This window comes from Eptesicus fuscus, chromosome 11, assembly GCF_027574615.1.
Source record: "Eptesicus fuscus isolate TK198812 chromosome 11, DD_ASM_mEF_20220401, whole genome shotgun sequence".
Taxonomy (NCBI): Eukaryota; Metazoa; Chordata; class Mammalia; order Chiroptera; family Vespertilionidae; genus Eptesicus; species Eptesicus fuscus.
Window position 1 is genome coordinate 80,740,613 of NC_072483.1, and position 21,996 is coordinate 80,762,608.

Sequence of the window (21,996 nt, forward strand, 5' to 3'; positions counted from 1 at the left end):
GCGATTTGAGAAGGACTCGCCTAGAGGAGAAAGCCTGCCGAAGGAAACGAGGAGTGTTCTTAGCTTCAATGATAGGAATGGGAGACATCGCCAAGCTTTTATAGGCTTTCTATGATCGTGTACCCCAATATCTAATCTTCCCTGCGGGGCGCCAGATTCCGCGCTCAGCTACAGAGTGCGCGTGCGCCGCGTCCTTGGCAGCGTGGTTGCCAGGAAACGGCGGAGTCGCGGTGTCTGCCCAGGGATCAAAGCTTCACCATGGCCAAATTCGTGCTTGCGGGTGAGTGATCCCTGCGTAAGCCCCGCAGATCACTCAAAACACCAACAACTGCTCGTCTCCTATAGCCGCTTGGCAGTGATCTTCTTAGCTGGCTTCTGTTTTTAGCAACTCCAGCCTCTATATGGACCACCTCAGGCTTTCTGTTACAGTACAAGCACTCAAGGATGTTGATTGGGCAGGGACCCTGTGCAAAGCACTGCCGGACACTGGATCTATGGAGAGGGGGTTGGGGGAGGGGGCACTCCTTGCCTTTGAGAAACGTTCAGTCTCATGGTGTACAAGTAATTTTGACACAATGTGATCAATGCGATGAAGAAGACGTGCACAGGGCTCTGGAGGTTGTTACAGGAGCTGATTTGTGAAAGTTTGGCATAGGGGGGGCCCTTCCAGATAAAGGCAAAGAGGCTAAGAGTCTCATGGCCTAATGGACGATCTGGATATGGAGGAAGTGACTGGACCTGGGGCTAGAAGGGGAGCTGCAACCAGATCTTCAAGTGCACCAAGCAAAGGTGCTTTGAACTGTGCCTTAAAGGCAATAGGGAGCCACTGAAAAACTTAGCAGGAGAGTATCCTTAATGGGCTTGCAATTTAGGAAGCCCACCCTGTCAGCAATGGAGGGGAAGGATAGGAAATGATGACTGGCATACAGAAAAGCACTGAAGAGTCCTTTACTACAACATGCTATTGTACCTGCCTCCTTCTCTTCTCAACAAGATTCTCTTCCATTTCTATGGCCCTCACAAAATCACCAATGGCTTTAGAGAAGCTGTCCAGGTCTCGTCTTATTTGGCCTCTTTGATGTACTAACACAGTTGGCACCTTCCATCTTCCTGAAAATCTATTTTCTTTTCTTCTTTATTCATCCCGAAGGATATTTTTGAGCACTGAGAGACTGTATGCTGGACAGACAGTGGTAAACAAATGTACAAAGAATGCTGCACGCGTGGCAGCGGCAGGGCAGGGGTTGATAGGAGCAGTGGCCCTGGCAGAGGCCCTCACTTGGTCAGGCAAGGGAGCTTCCTAGAGGCAGTGACTTTTAAGCAGAGACCTGAAAGGGACCTACCAGCAGAGAAGAGGTAAGAAGGAAAAGAGCAGTTTAGGCATGGGGAGTAGGAAGTGGGGTTGAAACGAGGAGAACTAGCTTGATGGTGATTGAGAGTATACAATAAATAGAAAATTGAAATAGATTTAGTGGGATTGGAGCAAAGAGAACAAAGAAAGGAGTATCTAGCATAAGGCCAGAGTTAGTGATGTAGATTCTTGTGAGCCATGTTCAATATTTTAAACTTTATCCTAAGTACATGGAAGGTTTTTGGAAGGGAAGAACATAGTCAGATTTGCATTTTATCTGACTGTTATCTCTGCAATGTGGGAAGAGAAAGACTGGATGCCAAGAACCCAGTCAGCTGCTATAGTCCTGTAAGGAGATAATGTTGGCTTAATCTAGGCTGGTAGGAAACAGAAATGAAAAGAAATGGGTGGATTGGAGAGATGTTAGGAAGGCAGAAGCCATAGAATTAGTTGTCTAATTGGGTGGAGGGAGGCAAGTAAAGGAGAAGAAAGAGTTAAAATTATTCCTAAGCAGTGCTTTGGATAACTGGGTAGATGAGTTATTGAAAAAGAACAGGCTTAATACTCTGGATACTCTTAGATAACTCGATAGATGGACATAAAGAATATATAAGAAGGAGCAGATTTGGTAGAGGAGTGGTAGCAAAATCCGTCATAGATATGCTGAGTGTCTATGGGACATTAAGAAGGAGATGAAAGAATACAGAAGGGTATAGGTAGACTGGATAAGGAGATAGGTCTGAATTGGAAATACAGATTGCTTCTTGAACCCAAGAGAGTGGAGGAGATTGGCCAGGAAGAATATGTAGGATATGAAGAGGAGAAGCCTTGCAGAATGTTTACCTTTTAATGGATTGATAAAGGAATAAGAACCTACAGTGTATAGTGAGAAGTGACCAGAGAAGTAGAAAGAAATCCTGGAGAATGCCCAATCAGAGTGGGTGCTTCAAAAGGGTAGCAGTGGGGCCAAATGCTGCCAAGGGTCAACACGGGTCACTAAAAAAATATCCATTAGATTTAGTGACATGGAGATCCTGGTCACCTTCTACAGAATTATGGGGAAAGCCAGATGGCTGTGGGATGAGAAATAAATGGAAATAAAGAACTGGGGATGGCAAGTGTAGAGAACTCTTTTATTAATAATAAAAAAAAGTGTTAATAGAAAAGGTCAAGTGGAAGACAATAGTTATGGAGGGCATGGACTTTTTGTTTTTTAGTACAGGAGAAACAAATATAATGAGTGTATTTAAATATGAAGAAAAAGTTTCATTAGAAACAGAGATAGATGCTAGAAAGAAACTGAGCAGAATCCATGAACATTCTGAAGGCAGAAGAGAGTAGTATTCAGAGCATAAGTGGTAAGATGAGACCCAAACAGGAGGTAGGATCCCTCTTCCACTGAGTAGAAGAAAGAAGGAAAGGATGTGTCCGAATGCAGAGGGACTGGTACCTGTGACGGCAGGAGATTGGGGTCTTTCCCAACGGATGCCTTGTTCTATGACTTGGGTTTGTTTTTGTAAAGTAGAGAGCAAGGTTATCTATTGTCTTTTGGTGGTCCAGAAAAAATGTTGGAGAGAAGGAAGAGTTTTGAAGGAAGTGGACAAAGTCTGGAACAGCAGATGTGGAGAAAAGAAGAGAATACTGTTAATGGAAACAGGGATCTCCAGGCAGAGCTGAGGGCCAGTTGAGGTTGATGACCATGAATGTAATGGCGCCACTAGGCTTGGTTCTGCCATGTTTCTCCAGGGGTATCTAGCAGATGGGACCTAGGCATAGGAAAGACAGGTAATTCGGTTCATCCATAGTGATGGGCTTTTATCAGGCTGATTTGCCAGAGCACAGTGGGGCAAATTAGCCAGAGAGTGGTTTTGATTCATGAATTATGGATTTGAACAAGACAGGGAGGCTAATAGATAGGGGGAGGTTGAGAGGGATTGATGACTTAGAAGTCTCCATGAGGTCAAAGAACTGGTAATTGTGGTAAATGGGGAAGAATGCTATAGAGAGACTTTTGCATGTGGCCCCTGCCTATCAGACAGCCAATCCTATGCACATTGGTGGCTTTAACTTCCTGTGTGTTGATGGCTACATCTTAAGCCCTTACATAGAGCTTGCACTTCAGACTTACACATGCAACTGCCTGCAGCTCACATCCACTTAGATGTACTACAGATCCCTCCAACTGCACTTATCAATAAACTTATTACCTGTGATTTCTCTCTGCTAAGCTCAGGATCATCTACTCAAGCCAGAAAGTAGAAGTTATTCCAGACTCTTCTCTCTCCCTCAGCTTCTCCTCTCCCCTAATACTCCTGCCACATACATCAAATCCACATGTGATTCTACCACTACTCTTCACTTCACACTTTGCATTTTCATAGCTACTAATGAATAGTTCATTGTTAATAGTTCATGTTTAATTAGTAGCATGTAAGCCTCTTAGAGGAAGTGAGATCTAACATATTACTGGAGGAGAGTGAATATTCAATAGTCTTTTTTTCCTTTCCACATTTTATTACTTAAGATTCTGACCTTTTTACCAATATAGTAAAAATCAAAACTTTATGTGGTGGCAATTTATACTATAACTATGTTACAAAATGTAACTATATGATTAATTACATAGCATATACTTAAAACTGCATGATAATTTCTGTATGACAAGAGGAGGCATTGCTAACTTGAACTCTTTTAGGTAGAGCAGATGACCCATATTATGCTAAAGCAGAACTCCTGGCAGACTATTTACAGAAGAATCTTCCTGATTTTCATATATTTAAAATTACCCAACATCCTCATGTTTGGGAGGTAAGAAGCCTTTACAATTTATTAAGCTTACACATGCACAAAAAATGTTTCTAATTTGATTAACATTAGCAAGTATATCAGATAGGCTTCCAGTAATGAATGTTCATGTACTACTGATATTTTACTACTAATAAAATAAATCCCCACTTATCAGTCTCAAAGCATTATTTTTTCCCTAAAACCTATTAGAACACACAAGGCCCTAACAAATGAGTAGAATAAATTTGTCTCTCCCCACCCCCACCCCCGGCCCCGCCACCCAAGAATCCAAGGAACTTTTATTGCACTTCTTAACTCTTCATTCACCTTCATATTGATTTCCAATGGCACAAGGTGCTTGTTTACTGAAATACCCTTCTTTGGGATTGGGTTTTCTCAGAAACAGACTGAGATGAGGATTTAGGTGAAGGAATTTCCTTTATTGGGGGCAGGGGGTGCTCTTGGGAACAACATCCTGGGAAGGAATGAGGTCAGCAGCATTGGGCAATGGAAGGAGTTGAATTGCCATCCAGCTGCAACAAAGGGCTCGGCCAGTCATACAGGGAACTCAGAATCTGGGTTAGCCTTTCATAGATACCCCCCCCCCCCCCCAAATAGGCAAGGAGGCTGGGCTTTTGTACTCCCCCAGCTAACAGTCACTGGATGCCGGCTGCCCAGGGAAGGCATGTAACTTAAGGCAAGGGAACTTCCTTCAGCTAAAGCCAGTTTCTGGAAGGAGACTGGGCACTGAGCAATCGGCAGCCAATACTCCCGGTGGCTGAGGGATTGAGTGCCTGGGTCATGAAGGGGAAATGGGGACTGCCATGACAGGACCCGCCACAGTGCACCCGTTGTGCCTTTTGGGTCCACATGCTCTGTGTAATAGGTTCACACCATGTGGAAACAGCTTGTCCAAGATTCTGGTTGGCCTCTCTCCCTAGGAAAACTTTACAAGAAGGTTAGTCACATGAACTATGGTCTCCACTACACATCATTGCAGGGCTGCAACTAACACTCATCACCTTTCTTCTCTACTCTCCTTTCTAGAATCCCCTTACTCTCTGCTTGTCTAAGTGACTTGTTAGGTGTGGTGACCTATACCTGTATCCTTACGGGGCCTGCACCCTAGTCTCCATTTCTTTTATAGGATGCGACTGTGCACTTGTCCACTTGCTGTCAAAATTGAGCAAGAGAGTACCAAAGATGCCCCCGTAAATCATCTAGACAACAAATATTCTCTTCTGCCCACATTGGGTTATAGCTGCCCTACATGTTTCTGATCATCAGGGCCAATTATTCCCTCCAGGATGGTAACTCCTTCCCTTGCCTGCTGGTCTTTTGGGCAAAGAAACTCAAAGTGACCCAGTGGCATCCACAGCCTAAAGTTTAATGGGTATCTTCCTGATAGAAGCAACCCCTACACTGGGATTTAGAACATGCAGAACCACAGAGTCTAAGGCAAGTGACTGGAAGTGATGGTAAGCAGGGTCATTCTTAATTTCATCCCTTGGTTCGTTCCTGAATTTATTCATTCTAACTATTGTGGCAAAACACTATATTGATTTATGATATTTATTGAATCCTGAAAGATGTGCCCCATCCTTGCAAGGCATCAGTCCCAAGCTGGTGCCTGTGCCTTCCCTCTATCGGGCTGCTAGGTGGTATTTTATATGATAGGGCCAGTGAACCCCTTGGTTATGTGCCCAACCCCACACATCCTTTACACTAACGTGGGTCCCTTAGTTTGAAGTGATCCCATGTTGACAGGTTACATATTGTGTAAGCTCTTGAACAGGGTGCTGGGCAAAGCCCTACAAGCAGAAAAGACAGTTCTTTACCCAGAATATATGTTGATTCAAGTCAAGATGAATCACTGTCATGTCCAGGGTGGAAGGGGGTCCAATTATAATCAACTTCCCACCAAGGGGCTGGTTAGTGAGTTCAAGGGATAATGCCATTCTGAGGGGGTCAGCATTGGTCTCTGTTGCTGCATATTGAACATTTAGTAGCAGCAATAGCTGCATCAGCTCTGGTGAGTGACAGCTTGATCTCTAGAGTCATTGCATAACCTCTGCCTCTTCATGAGCACACGTGCCTTCAGCTGTCTAAGTTATCTTCCTGCTGGGTTGTTTAGTGCTTCTTTCTTTCTTTTTGCTAATCCTCACCCGAGGATATTTCTCCATTGATTTTTAGAGAGAGTGGAAGAGAGAAGGAAAGACAGAGAGAAATATTGATGTGAGAGAAACACATCAATTGGTTGCCTCCTGCACAAGCCCTGGCTAGTGCCCAGGCTGGGGAGGAGCCTGCAATGCAGGTACGTACCTTTGGTCTGCAGGCTGATGCTCTATCCACTGACCCAAACTGGCTAGGATATACATATATGTGTGTGTGTATATATATATATATATATATATATATATATATATATATATGTGTGTGTGTATATGTATACATATGTATATACATATATATATATGCATATGTATATATATATATATACATATATACACACACATATATATATTATTGATTTCAGGGAGGAAGGGAAAGGGAGAGAGATAGAAACATCAACGACAAGAGAGAATCATTGATTGGCTGCCTCCTACACACACCCTCTTACTGGGGATCCAGCCCACAACCCAGGCATGTGCCCTTGACCAAAATCGAACCCAAAACCCTTCAGTCTGCAGGCCAATGCTCTACCCACTAAGCAAAACTGGCTAGGGCTACTATTTCTTTCACAATAGATACTCTCTGGTAGGCACTGCTCCCTAGCCTCTTGTTTCAAGATTCTCTCATCCCAATGGCCTGGAGTCCAGCTCTATAACAGCATGTCCTGAGACCCCTTTCATCCGTGCATTTCTTAACACTTTGTGAATGTAGTGCCCCAAGGACCTTCTAGAGCACACAGCTGACTAATGGGTTTCCAGCATTCTATAGTAGCATACCCACTCTCGCATGAACATTTTCCTAAGCTTTCTTATCCCTTCCATTGTTTTCCAAGGCAGTTCCGGCATTTCGTGGGCGTCATCACCTTCCCCAGTCTTAGGAAAATCATCCTAGCAACATGTTATCACTCTCTTCCAAGGTCTTTGCCAGGGTGTATTCTCTTGAACTGCAGAGGAGTGATTAATATTAATAAATTCTCCCTTGTCCAACGTTATGTCCCACTCTTGACTCAGCACCCTTGGGGGCCAGTCCCATACATATTCTCTCATTTCTTGCCAAGATATCAACATGCCCTGACGCTGAAGGTCCTTTTGGGTAGAGTCCCTTTATTCCACAGACTCAGTGCTTCATTGGGCAGGCTGTGGTGTAAAATAGAGGGCCATGGTAGAATCTCCAAGGCAGAGAGATTTCAACATCAGAAGGAAAATTTGTTTCTAAGATTTTATGTGTTAAGGTAGCATCATTACACATGCCTCCAAAGACAACAATGCTATTATGCACTTTACCCATAAGAAAGTCCTGTCTATCTCTACTCAGCTCTTGTCATTGGAAGGCCTGATTTACACAAACCAAATAATGATTTAATATTTTTCTAATAAATATTATCAGAAATCCTGGGTAACTTTTAGCTCATTAATTTAATCTGAGCAATGTACACTATATCCACAGATGTGGAAAGCAATATCAAATTAATACGACATTGGAAATTCCCTACAACTGGAAATAGCTCAGATAGAAGAATAAGGGGGAAATCAGTTAGACTTTTTTTTTATATATACATCAGTTGAGTTGGAACACTTGGCTTATCTTTAACATAAACACTCCAGGTCTCCTCAGCAAAAGAGAGCAACCTCCTGTGCCTTTCTGTTGTCAGTGGATTTGAGGAATATTCTTATTTGCTTAATTTGTTATTTAACTCATCACTATTTTTTATATTTACATTTGACAGTTTAAGCTATCTAAATTTTATGTATATTCAGTAATGGGAAAAAAAAGCCAGTATTTTAGTGTTTGAATTCTAAAGTATTGAATTCTGAGGTCTATTTAATGTGTGACTGCACTTGGAATATCATTTAATAGGAGTGGCTGAGAGATGTGTGTGAAAAGAATAAATGGAGCCACAAAAGTTCCCCCATCATCTGGAGGGAGCTGCTGGATCGCGGAGGAAAGGGCTTGCTGCTGGGAGGATATAATGAGTTCCTAGAGCATGCCCAGGTATGTAAGTTGATTTATCTGTTTAAAACATTATCAACCTCTCACATTGTTTCATTTTCCCAACGCCTTGCTTTCTAAAGTCTCTCAGCTCTCTTTTCACTCCCTTCTGGCTTTACACAAGAACTTACCATGATAGCCATTATCCACTAATTGTCTTCTCTCGGGGGCTGACTTTTTCTTTTGCCATGTTTAGCTTTACTACGGTGTCACCTCTAGCATGACGACTGAGCTGATGAAGGCGATTGCTCAGGAGAACCTGGAGGCTCATATACAAAAAGAGCTGGAGAAAGAATCCCTGAAAGACCTCGTTGACCCCTTGCAGGTCTGGATCACCAGGTGGGACAGTCAAAGCCCAGGATTCTCGAGGTTGGCTGTTTATATTTGAAAGGAGGAGGGTGTGGGATTAACTCCATGATAGAAGATCTGAATGTCAAGTTTGAGATGTGTGTGTGTGTGTGTGTGTGTGTGTGTGTGCTCCTATCTCTCTCTCCCTTCCTTTCCTCTCTGAAATCAATGCAAATCCTATATAATAAAAGGCTAATATGCAAATCAACCGAATGGCAGAATGACCGGTCGCTATGATGCTCACTGACCACCAGAGGGCAGATGCTCAACACAAAAGCTGCCCCCCTGGTGGTCAGTGTGCTCTCACAGGGGGAGCACATCTTAGCCAGAAGCCGGGCTCAGGGCTGTCACAGCGCTAAGGATGTCCTACTGACAGCTTAGGCCGGCTTGTAGGGAGCAGGCCTAAGCCGTCAGTCAGACATCCCCCAAGGGCTCTTGGGCTGTGAGAGGGCACAAGCGGGCTGAGGGATCCCCCCACCCACAAGTGCACGAATTTCGTGCACCAGGCCTCTCTATAATATACATACATACATATATATATATATATATATATATAGATAGAGAGAGAGAGAGAGAGAGAGAGAGAGAGAGAGTAAAAGCTTAAAAGGGACAAAAACTTTAACCATTGCTAATCCTGCTTTGCACTGTTAGTGCATCTGCCCCTACCTGCTACAGCCTCATCCCCATCCTGACCAGCGGGGAGGTGTTCGGAATGCACACGGAAATCAGCATAGCCCTGTTAGACAACAAGCAGGCGGAAAAAACCCTCCACAACCTCGCCATGAATGCGCAGGACCTGGTGTCGCCCGTGCTGCGCAGCATCTCCATCTGCACCAGAGTGGAGGAGGCCTTCCGCCAGGCCCACGTGGTCATCATCCTGGACGACCCCAGGACCAAGGAGGTGTACACAGTGGAGGACTGCCTCCGGAGCAGGGTTCCTCTGTGCAGGCTCTACGGCTACCTGATCGAGAAGAACGCTCGCGACTCGGTCCGAGTCATCGTGGGAGGAAAAACCTTCGTCAACCTGAAAGCGTTGCTGCTCATGAGATACGCGCCGAGCATCGCGCGCAATATTGTCGCTGTGGCGCTGGGGGTGGAAGGGCAGGCCAAGGCGGCGCTGGCCAGAAAGATGAAAACATCCCCCTCATGTGAGTGAACCCCTGTCTCTGCTTGCGTTTCCAAGCAGCACGATTTCAGAGCAGCTGGGAAGAAACCTGTACCCTCTAGGACGCCTTTTGGAGTCTGGGGTAGCAAGTGCGAAGCCCATACAGAGAACTTCGTAGTGTGTGATTTGACTACTGTGCAAACTTTTTTTTTTTTTTTAAACTGGCTTTCGTGACCACCTGACTTTGTCCATCATTATATAATAAGGTTTATACTTTGCAAGTAATACTTTGAAACCTAATATTCCATTTCCCCCCGTGATAACAGTTAAAAACGTCATCAATGTTTTTTGTTTTTTTTTTTTTTTAATAATTTTAAAACAGTTTTCTAAGGTAAGCTGGTGAACGAAGTCAGGACCAAGGCCAGTGACATAGTTTTCAGCAGCAGTATCTTCAGGGGGCATGCCAGAATCCCTGGATTTCAGTTGTACGCCCACACCATTTATAGAGCATTAGTAAGGCTCTCCAAACCCTGATTAAGGAGATGATTGAGCCACATGATTTGCACAGTTTTAGGCAGCATAAACTTAGATCTACTTTATAGCAAAAGGACCAATCCTAAAACAAGCACAAAGGAAAAATAGGCGTCAGGCAATTTTGTATACTGACGTTCATTATTAGGTTAATTTTTATTTCTTTTCTTCACAGACATCAAAGATGTGATAATTTGGGGTAATATTAGTGGAAACTGCTACGTCGATCTGAGAAAAGCCAAGATTTACAGATATGAGAGTGCTATTTGGGGACCTCCTCACTTTTCTCGCCCTATTTTAAGCTTGATTTTTGATAGGTACTGTCTGTTTTTTAAGTGAAGTATCCTAACAGTGTTGAATAAATGTGTAATAGTTGTTGTAATCTTTTAAACCATCTTGGAAATCTTTGGACAAAAATAACTTGACATTGTTCACACTCATCTTCGTTTATGCTCTCTATTGAAGAAACATAGAAAGTTCCATAAGATTTCAACTAGTCAATTCCCACCCCCAATTTATTTGGTTTTGAAATTATAAATTTTTACAGTTCAGATTATCCTTAAAGTGGCTCACATAGTCCATTAAAGTTATTGCTAAAGCAGGTGTATGTAATGTGAATCTCATTTACTATAAAGGCAGAGATAGGTATCCAGGTTGAAATTAGTTGACCTGTTTCAAGAGCAAGGGATTAAGATGAGCACACCCAGGCCCCGCTGGGTGTGCTGTCCCGGGAGAGGCAGAGTGCAGACGTGGTGAGGAGCCCAGGCCCCAGAGCCAACACACCTGAGCTGAAATTCTCACGCAGCCAATGATTAGCTGTATGACTTTAGAGAAGTTACTTCACCTCTCTATTCCTCAGAGTTTTCATCTACAAAGTGGAAGTGGTCATACAGTAGGGGCCTTGCAGGGTCATTGGGAAGATTACATGGGTTCATATTACAGGCAAAGCCCTTAGAACTGTGCCCACCACAGTCAACCTTACCATTGTGCTCAGGCACAGAAGAGAAAGGGGGAGGAGAGCCTTTGAAGCATTTTTCAACGCTTTGCAGCTCTTTCCTTTCCAATGGCCCTCCTTCCCCTTCCTTCCCTTCCTCAGACCCTAGAAATCATATGTCTCCAGTTTCCCCTCTCGGAGCAGGTCCCTCTGCATTTGTTGCCTGGGTAGGGGCAGTGTCTAATGGAACTGCAGCGTGATGGCTCAGCAGGGGCAGCATTTAGTGCTTGCTCTCCAGCTGGACTATTCCCCGCCTTGAAACCTCAGATTATAAAGACAAAGTTATCTCTCTAGTTCTCAGTGTGAATAATTCAACATTTTATGATGTTATTTTATTTAAAATGAATACCACCGGTTCCAAGATAGTATCTACATAGGATAAATTCTTCATCATGAAAGTAACTGTTCTTGTAGCCTTTGACCTCTTTTCCATGTTCCATATTTATATTATCATGTCTTTAGTTTGAAGCTGTGGGATTCCTTTCTACTCTATCTCATTATTTTTCAATCAACTTTTTATGGGATTGAAGAAGCTTAAAGAAAGGACAAAGGAAGTTGTTTCTCTCTTTTGTGAAGATGATTTTTTTTTTTTTTTTTTGGTACTCAGATTCATTGACCCAGGAAGCAGTCTTTTTTATTTCCACTTCTCCCTTCATTGAAAAATTGTTTCTTTCTTTTCATATAGTGAGTGGATAAACAGAGAATTTGTGACAACTCTTAAAGAGTTGACCGCCACAGGAAAACAATTTGGAGGCATGTTAGCTGCACACAGTATAGCCACTACATTGAAATACTGGTACCATGGATCACCGTATGGGGAGATAGTGTCCTTAGGAGTATTGAGTGAAGGTAAGCCTGGGTCTTTCATATCTTGTAATATTGAAAAAAACCTCCATGTATACCTCGTACTCCTACGTCTGTGTCCCCACTTATTATCTCTTAACATGATCTATAAGTTGTCTGAGTTTTCACAATTTCATAATTGTGTTCCTTATATTTCTTCCTGTGACTACTGTGCAGTTCAAGGAAAATTTCCCCAAAGCCCTCAAGTCAGATTAATCTCTGTCTGCCTTTTGTATTCACCTAGCATAGTGTTCCTCCATCAGAAGGCATATTACATCCTGCCTTTATCCATGGTGTGGTTAGATTCATATGTTCCCTGCATTAGAGTGTGTACCCCCTACAGACAGGGCTTTGCCTGGGTCTCCTTCGAGGGTAGACACTCAGTGAATCTTGTTCAAATGCAGTTACGATGTATGAACATCCCTTTGTGTGAATTCAAATCAGCATATCACCTTTTTAGTGAAATAGTTATTTTAAATCTTACCTTTATTTGTAGAAACTTTAATTAATTGCTAGAGGAACTCATCAATAAACAATGCAATATTGGGGAATAGGAGCTTGTGGTCATTGTCTCCCTGAAACTATATAGGTAAACCTCATATGTTGCCCACCCATAAAGCTGTCTCTTTACAGAGAAAACCAGTAGAGCGTGAACAGAGGACCTGGGACACCTGCTGAGGAAGTTTTTTTTAGATCCTAGTTTCTTATCTGCATTTATTTTGCCCTTGTGGCAATATTTTTGATGACTAGATTGGCAAGCATAATTTTCTGATTTGACTAAGGTGCCGAAGGGGCTGCACAATTTTATCTGAATGTTGCTCACTTAGTAACAAGTATTGTCAATCTTTTTGTCTGGAGCACATCCAGACTGGGAACTAGGAGCTCAGAGGAAATCAGCAACATTCCGGCTCCCTCTTGTTCCCTTCTTAGTCCTCATGCCTGAACTGTATGCCTGCAATAGTCCCCTGGAAGAGCAGAAGGCCAGATTGGACAAGGCTTGGGGCTCCTGGGCTACCCAGGGGCACAAGGTAAAGCCTTGGAAAGTAGACAAAAGGAACCCAGACCAGGTGGAGGAGAAAGGCTGCATCAGCCCTCCAGGCAGAGGCAGGGAGTCTGACCCCGGCACAAAGGGATAAAGAAGAGGGAAGAGCCCTAACTGGTTTGGCTCAGTGGATAGAGCGTCGGCCTGCGGACTCAAGGGTCCCAGGTTCGATTCCAGTTATGGGGCATGTACCTTGGTTGTGGGCACATCCCCAGTAGAAGGTGTGCAGGAGACAGCTGGTCGATGTTTCTCTCTCATCGATGTTTCTAACTCTCTATCCCTCTCCCTTCCTCTCTGTAAAAAAAATCAATAAAATATATTAAAAATAAAAAAGAAGAAGAAGAAGAAGAAAAGGGAAGAGTGGTGCACTCCTTTCCAAGAGAGACACTGAAGGGGGGATGGCCAGAACCTGGACAGATGCCCAATCAATACTTCTAGAGTGTTTCACCTCCCCCTGGGGAGGAATTACCAGAGATTTAGTTCCACCGTTACCATTAAAACCATGTATTATGTCCGCTCCACAATACTTCGTAAGACTTATTTTTATGAGTGTTTTTGCTTTGCTTTGCTTTGCTTTGCGTTTGCTCACCGCAGGCCAGTTTGGCATTCCTGAAGGGATCGTCTTTTCTATGCCTGTGAAATTTGAGAATGGAACTTGGGTGGTTCTCACAGATCTCAAAGATACTGAAATAAGTGAACAAATAATGACCAGAATGGCAAGTGATCTAATGCAGGTAAGGTCAGAATAGATACAAGGCAACTGACTCTGATAATGATCTTAAGCCGATTCTCTGAAGCCAAGACATACATTTGTTTTCTTTGGGGTTAATTTGAACCTTATTTCGAAAAACAATAAGGAACCAACACAAGTTTGAAAAAAAATCAGCAGACCAACCATTTGGTTACATAATTTCTGGTATGTTAAAAATATTTGTTGGTTATTTTTTTTAAAAAAATCAAGAATCAAAGTGTTTTTCTATTAAAGAATGATTAATAATTGTGGTCATTTAATTCTCTCATTGTAAAATTTTTCAACAGGAGAAACTTGTTGCACTTGGAGATTTGTTACATTTTCAGCCATATCAACCAGGTAACCTTTTAGACGTGATGTCCTATTGGGACAATAAAAGAGAGTTAAAATATCTGTTAAAACTGAATCGCTATTTAATATAGATAAATAAAATCCTTATATTATCACCTTTATTTTATTATTTTTTTAATATATATTTTATTGATTTTTTTTACAGATAGGAAGGGAGAGGGATAGAGAGTTAGAAACATCGATGAGAGAGAAACACCGATCAGCTGCCTCCTGCACACCCCCTACTGGGGATGTGCCCACAACCAAGGTACATGCCCTTGACCGGAATCGAACCTGGGACCTTTCAGTCCGCAGGCTGACGCTCTATCCACTGAGCCAAACCGGTCAGGGCAATATATTATCACCTTTAAACTCAACTATTGACAAAATAAACTGCCATGTTTACTGTGTCCTTTGAAATAAAACATCTCATAAGAATGCTAAAGAAATCACATTTTAAACACACTATGGCCATATAACTTTTGTCTATACCCTATATATTAGTTTCCTCAGGCCGCCATAGCAAATTACAATAAACTATTGACTTAAAACAATAAATTTATTCTCTCAAAGTATGGTTGTGTGATTCGCAAAGGTGCTTAGCTGGCTGGAGTGGGAACCTAGATGCATGATTGTAGTAAGTCCTGAAATATTGTAGTGTACTGCCACCCCTGCAATTAGAATAATGCAATTAGAATTAAAATAACACTATACTGCATTCCAACAAAATTCTAAATATTTCCCTGATGACTTTATTTGGAATAGCAAGTTTTTTCCCAAAAGTTTTTATTTTTCTATTTTTCTCATATTTCTCTTGTTTTCTGGCACCCTAAATGGATGCTAAGGTAATTTGGTCATTGGCATTGAGCATGAGAATGGAAAATGAGTACTTTTGTTATTTTACTTACCATTTGGGAAGGAAGGAGGTGAATCAAAGAAATTGAGAATAATTGCAAGAAAGTGATTAACTATAGGGGTCTAGATTAGCTAAAGAAGGAAGTAATAAATATAAATAAAATTAAAAGCTGAGGCAGGGGTGGTATTGAAAATATTTAACAAGTATGGTATAGATTTCAATCAATTAAAACAGTTGCTGTCTCTCAGAATGGATTAACTGGTAAAAACAAACAAACAAAAAATAAATAAATAAATAAAAACCCTGGCTGGGAACAGGACTGCCCTTGGTTCAGATCATCCAGAGGAGAGAGAGTTTAGTAAAGTTAAAGGTCAAAGTACCGGAAGTGAGAGGAAAGACAGAGAGCCTGCAAGGAAAAGAGGTTACAGCAGAGGGTGGGTTTTGGGAATTCAAGTCTCCAGGAGTGGTCAAACCAAATGAAGTTTAGAGGCAGCACAGAGGTGGAGGGTGCAGGCACAAAAGTCTGAGGAGCAGTTTGTTTCCCTGCATTTGACAGACCTCTAAAACTATAAATTCCTTTCATGATAATGCCTATAGAGCAGTCATTCTAAATTTGACTCCATTGACTGATAGTCCTAAATTTCCCAAAACACTTGAATTATAGTGGATTTTCCGAAAGAAAATGACCTGATATTATGCTGAATTTTTATTAACAAAGGTCAAGGTGTATATAGAGTTGATTGATCTTGACTCTGTCACCATTGGACCTTGCCCAAAACATGGTTCCAGAGATTCCAAGATCAGGACATTGAAAATAATCAGAACTTTGCGAGTTTGGGCATTTCTGCTTATTAACATATCAGTGAGATGATTCATGCATGAGAATTGTTTAATCTTTTCAGTTAATACTTAATTTTCTGACTTTTAGAACCTGAAGGGGCTGCCTTAACTACCACAGATGACAAGGAGGAAAATCAGGAATATTCAGATGGTAGGTATATCAATTAGAAAAAAGAAATGCCCTTTTCATACAAGACTTGACACTACATTTCAAAGGAATTTGATTACCTGTTAGCTATATCATGGGAGTTGAGTCCTACATCACCCTCATCCTATACTCAAATATAAGATCACATTTAAAATCTGTTAAAACCTTTGAAGGAAATTACCAGACATTCATTGACCACCTTCTGTGTGCGGGTCACTGTGAAAGACACTGAGGGACACAATAAGGGAGTTATGGCCACACAAACACATCTGGGGGAAAGGAGCCATGAGAATATGAAAAGGTAAATGCCAAGATACACAATGAATTAAAAAGCTCAATAAAACTAAGGTCAAGACAGGTCAAAAGGAAAGAATATATATATATATATATATATATATATATATATATATATATATATATATGATAAGTAATCTAGAAACTTACTAGGAGAGGAAAGAGTCTTGTACTGTATGGAGAAAATTTAATAATATCTTGAAATCTAGTTGTATCTAAGATAGCTAAAGATAGTCAAGTAGGCACTTATTCAGAAACTGTGTAGTTCATTTACACAAGATGAAAAAAATTCTAGTGATCTACTATACAACAATGTGTGTATAGTTAACTTACTGTACCCTTAAAATGTTGTTGAACAGGAATATTTCATGTTAACACACACGCACACACACACACACAAACTGTGCTAGGTGCTAGGCTCATAAACATATATCAAACATTGTTCTTGACCTTAAAGTGTTCACCATCTAGCATGGGAAATAGCAAAACTACCTTATTGAGAAGTGTTATGCTAGAGGCCCAGTGTATAATGGGACACCACAGGGGCTCTCCTAACATAGCCTGGGAGTGTTATGAAAGGCTTATAGGAAGAGACATAATGGGAGCTCTGAGTCTAGAAGAATGAGTAGGAATTACTCATGTAATTTAGTACAAAGGAGGTGTGCAAGTGGAGGGTTGACTATGAAAGAGGATATGAAAGGTATCCCCACCAGAGGGGAAAATATGGGCAAAGGAGACATTTCAGTGATCAAGGCATGAAATATGAACCTGAGATAGTATAAAACTATATTCAGAAGACAATACATAGGGTAGCTGAGCAAGAGCAGAGGATCCAGAAAGAGGGAGTAGAGCTGGGAAAAGTAGGTAAGAAGCATCTGCTATTTGGTTGAATAGTTGGTTGGGAGCTCAGCAATATGGTTTGTGGGTGGTGGGACAAAGCATACATTTGACAGGTGGAACAAAGCATACAAATGAACCTGCTTGATCATGGGCTTTCTAGAGGATTTTAGGTTCTTAGACCCTCTAATAAATGATAATGTTATACAGACTAAAGAACTTGAGTGGTGATAAAGTGGAGATAGTGGGGTTGATTTCAGGTTGGTTTGGGGGCTATTTGTTGAAGGAGCATTAGAATCAAATATAACATTATACTTCCCATATTGTGGGTTAGGTGGGTTGTGAAAATATTTAGTGAGTCATGAGAATCAATTTAATAACTAGCATTTTTTCTTGAACTAGAATAAAATTGATAATAAAAGGATAAGGAGACCAGAATTTTTTCCAATGAACTAGAATTAAATAAAAAGAAAAAAGATGAGTAGAAAAGATGAGAAAAAGGTAAGAAGTTTGGAAAAGGGTAAATATTGTAACTTTTCATTTCATTATATGTGCATAAGTGCATGTACGGGACTGTAATGTAAAATGCATTTTTTTACTGTAAGTCATGTTAAATAAAGTTTGAAAACACTGTGTTAAAATACCGCACAAGTTGTTAGTTATATTCTAAACCCAGTATGTTTTATCTAGTTTTGGTTTCAGAACATAAAAATGACAATCTTGATCTAACCTACGAGGAAGGGAAAGATCAAGTTACTCCAGATGGTAAGTCAATCTAGTTAGAAGCAATCTCCGTAGCTGAGGCCTGGCTCATGTTGACTCCTTTCTGAGAGTCAGAGAACATAGTCCAGCAACCGAAGTCATTTGTAAATAACGCCATTTATCTCTTTATACTTAGAAAACACTTTGAAGGAGGGATAAATGTCAACATATTTTTTAAAAAAAATACTAAAGCTGCTTCCAGGTCATACTTACCTCAGACTCTCCCCAAATACTCTCGCCTCAGCTTCAGCCCGTGGTGTTCACTCTTCTCACCTTTCCCTTTTCTTCTTTGTTCTTCATTACAAAGCCCCAAATTGCCGACATGGCAAATCAGGATCCTCCTCAGAAGGTGTGTGAGAGGAAGAGATGGAGAGGTCTCTCTTTTTAAAAATATATATTTTTATTGATTTCAGAGAGGAAGGGAGAGGGAGAGAGAGATCGAAACATCAACGATGAGAGAGAATCACCAGTCAGCTGCCTCCTGAAGGCCTCAAACTGGGGATGGAGCCGACTACCCCAGCATGTGCCTTGATGGGGAATTGAACTCTGACCTCCTGGTTCATAGGTCGACGCTCAACCACAGAGCCAGGAAAATCTAGGAATCTCTCTTTAGCAGGAAAATCTAGGAATCTCTCTCTCTCTCTCTCTCTCTCTCTCTCTCTCTCTCTCTCTCTGTGTGTATGTATATACACATATACATATTCAAAGTATATATTTGTAAAACATATAAATATTTGTACATTTTATGTAAATATTTATATTTACAAAATACATGTTAATATTTATGTAGTTAAAATTATGTAGAAGATTATATATTGGCTAAATCTGCCTATACAAATCATATCTCCAAAAAATAATAATAATCTAGACTGTTTCAGTTTTTGCCACTTCTGTACCTGAAATTCTGTAGGGGAGGGAGCTGGCAAACACTGAGCCATTGCCCAGGGGTGTATGCTGTGAGGACCAGGGCTAGAGAGGGAGCTTGGCAGAAAGGCACTGCGCTTAGCTGCTGCGTTGGACACCTGCTTGCTCATATTGCCCACGGGCCATGGGGAAGCCACTGTCATGGGTTGAAACTCCACATAAAAGTGACCTAGCAGTTCACACCCTCCAAAGAGAGCAAGGCATCTGGAGGAACTGGACTAGAAGGAACAAGAGAGGATAAAATGAGAATAACTGCAAAAAAAAAAAAAAATCAACATGCTTTAAATACTAAAACTCTGTTCTTTCAATTCTCTATGTGCCGCAGTGGATTTTTTAGATCTGACTCCTAAAATCAACTCGGAAGGCCCATTCAATCAAGAGTTCACAAATGGTAGGTGGTTGACAAAGTATTCACTAGTCTCTTCTTATTCTAGAAATGGAACTGGGTAGAAGAGAACATGTCCCTGTGATATGGTTCTTTTCCAACCCTCCCCATCACATATTCCCAGGGACCAGCTTTGCTGACTTCTAGAACCTGGCTTCCTGCTTTTACAGCCAGAATCATGACCGTGACAACCAAATTCTTCCCTCAGAATGGAAAGGAAAAGGACCCAGAAGCATCTGCGAGTCCAGATTTTCAAAGTATATAACTGAGCTGTCCTGCTACTTTATGAAAACCAAGTTGATGTCGATTTCTTTGTGATTGACCAACCAGGATATTCACTCATGCTTCCAGACTTTTATTTGAATATCCAATAAAATGAACAAATCTTTTTCACCTTCCATTCTGAGAATGAAGAGTATAATGGGGCTTAGAGTGGAGCTAACTGTGGGGAATTAGAATTCATGAATAGTGGAGAAGCAGGACCAAGAGAAGAAATGGAACTGACAGTATAGCTGCAAACAAAATTCAGACTGACAAGCAAAGGAGCCAAGAGAGACTGCACATAGAAATAGGTTAAAGTCAGCAAAGAGGCCAGGATTTAATTTTCTTATATGAAAACTAGAGGCCCGGTGCACGGATTCATGCACCGGTGGGGTCCCTCAGCCTGGCCTGCAGGAATCGGGCCAAAACTGGCTCTCTGACATCCCCCGAGAGATCCCAGATTGTGAGAGGGTGCAGGCCAGGCTGAGGGACCCCACCAGTGCACGAATCCGTGCACCAGGCCTCTAGTCCTATATAGAAGCCAAGCTTACAGCTGGCAAGCGCAGCGGTGGTGGCAGGAGCCTCTCCTGCCTCCGCGGCAGCACCAAGGATCCCTCGGGGGATGTCCGCCGAGGGGTCCTGTACTGTCAGAGGGTACAAGCTGGGCTGAGAGGCCTCCTGCCCCAGTGCACAAATGTCATGCACTGGGCCTCTAGTATGCATATAAGATCTTTGGTTAATCTCTTCCCGCCCTCTCCCCTCCCCCTTTCCCTCTCAGATTCATGAGTCTGTTCCATGTTTCCATGCCTGTGCATTGAGCATCTGCCCTCTGGTGGTAAGGGTGCATCATAGCTACCAGTCAAATGGTCAAACAGTCAAACGGTCGAATGGTCACTTAGGCTTTTATATATATAGATATCTAATGATGGCCTACAGTTCAATTTCCCGCATAGGAACCCCCTCACACACACCTCCCTCAGTTGTTGAATCAAATTGAATACAGAAATCCAGAAAACAGAAGGGAAGGGGAACAAGAGAAAAACTAATAAAAACAAATGTAACTAATGTATTTTTAAAATTGTTACATCTTTTCCTTTTTTTTTCCTTTTTACAGACTTTGAAGGCATATCTTTGGAACAGTAACAGATCAAAGTATCTGGTATTGTAATAAATATAGGAAGACCCATGATGTCGGTACTTAGAGAAGAATAATAGAAAGATTTACTTCAGTCTCAGATAATATTATCCCAGACAATTAAATAACAGTGATAGCACACACACACACACACACACACACACACACACACACACAAGTCAGAGTTCAATTATTCTGTGTACCCACTCATATAGTTATTATCAATTTCTCATAAATACTTTGGTATCAATTGTTATTTTTTTGAACTACAATAAAACCATGTGTCACTCATTGTGCCCCTGCCTGTACTTCCTTCTGAGAGAACCTGCTTCCTCCTGCAGGTGATACCTAAAATATGGGCTTGGGGGGGCCACGTTTGCTCAGATTTTCTTATCGTGTTGGCCTCAATTGATTGGGCCAGGATAGACACACCTTCTTCAAGGAGAACCAATCAGATTTCCTCTTACTCTTAAAGAAAAGAAAAAGGGCCTGAGAAAAATGGATGAGTAAGTTGGTGTGTGAGTGATGGTGATGGTGGTGAACTAGAGAAGACCACTAAGTTCTGCCCATGAGCCCTGCAGAGCTGGCCAGGTTCGCCACCCCCATAAGACCTGGTGAGCACCGAATTTCCTTGGTTTAATGATCTTTACAATAAATCACAGTCCGACTTTAGCTTAGATTGAATACGTTTTTTTTGTGACACTAGATGTGGCCTCAATTTTGAAAGAAAAGGATGATATTCTTACAATATACTTGCATGGCATGGTTTAAGTAAAAATTAGTCTTTTATTAAAGCTGTAGTAGTCAAAGCAATATGCTCGTGGGTTTTTTATGCGAATAGAACCCTTTACAGATGCCAAGGAGGACATTTTGAAAGCCCAGGAGTCCTGTAAAAACTGCTGATGTCTGTGCTTTCTCTGTCATTTTAAATCGGTCTTAAGATACACCGTACTTTCTGAAACTTCAGTGAAATATCAGCTGCTGCTTCTGACTATCATGATTCCAAACCTTAACTAACATTCGCTTGTTTTCAAAGTCAGCACTTCCTTTGCTGTTATTGTGAAGAAATCCTAAGGTCTGTCTGTGTTAAAGACTTTGGTTGGGGTTTTGTGCCCTAATCCTACTATTTGCCCCTGCCTCTCCCTGTGGGGACCTCAACCAAAGGAGTGTGAGCACAGGAACAAGAACAGGGTGGGAAGTCACCAGGTGCTCTACACACACGTGGCGGTTGCCCCTCAACATACGGGGCTGCTTCATGCTAAAATGGAGTTCGGTTGGAAAGTGTGACTGAGACCGCGAAATCCAAGCAGA

The 21,996-nt window shown here is 41.7% G+C and overlaps 1 protein-coding gene across 1 annotated transcript; it reads left to right on the forward strand.

Annotated features, from left to right (window-relative positions):
* The first annotated feature begins 244 nt into the window (after positions 1–244).
* Positions 245–20,959, forward strand: MDH1B (malate dehydrogenase 1B). The gene is made up of 13 exons (XM_008145290.3): positions 245–280; positions 4,047–4,159; positions 8,168–8,302; positions 8,496–8,638; positions 9,299–9,795; positions 10,459–10,600; positions 11,963–12,126; positions 13,757–13,896; positions 14,201–14,252; positions 16,028–16,090; positions 17,909–17,983; positions 19,230–19,295; positions 20,665–20,959. The coding sequence occupies exons 1-13, from the start codon at positions 259–261 to the stop codon at positions 20,691–20,693; spliced, it is 1,641 nt and encodes a 546-aa protein (XP_008143512.1). The 5' UTR covers positions 245–258; the 3' UTR covers positions 20,694–20,959.
* The last annotated feature ends 1,037 nt before the right edge of the window (positions 20,960–21,996 follow it).

What these genes read in the sequence shown, in the direction of transcription:
- MDH1B (XM_008145290.3), top strand. Translation starts at nt 259, where the DNA reads ATGGCCAAATTCGTGCTTGCGG. An exon ending in GATGAAAACATCCCCCTCAT is followed by an intron (nt 9,796 to 10,458) that starts GTGAGTGAACCC and finishes TTTTCTTCACAG; the next exon opens with ACATCAAAGATGTGATAATT. An exon ending in AGATCAAGTTACTCCAGATG is followed by an intron (nt 17,984 to 19,229) that starts GTAAGTCAATCT and finishes TATGTGCCGCAG; the next exon opens with TGGATTTTTTAGATCTGACT.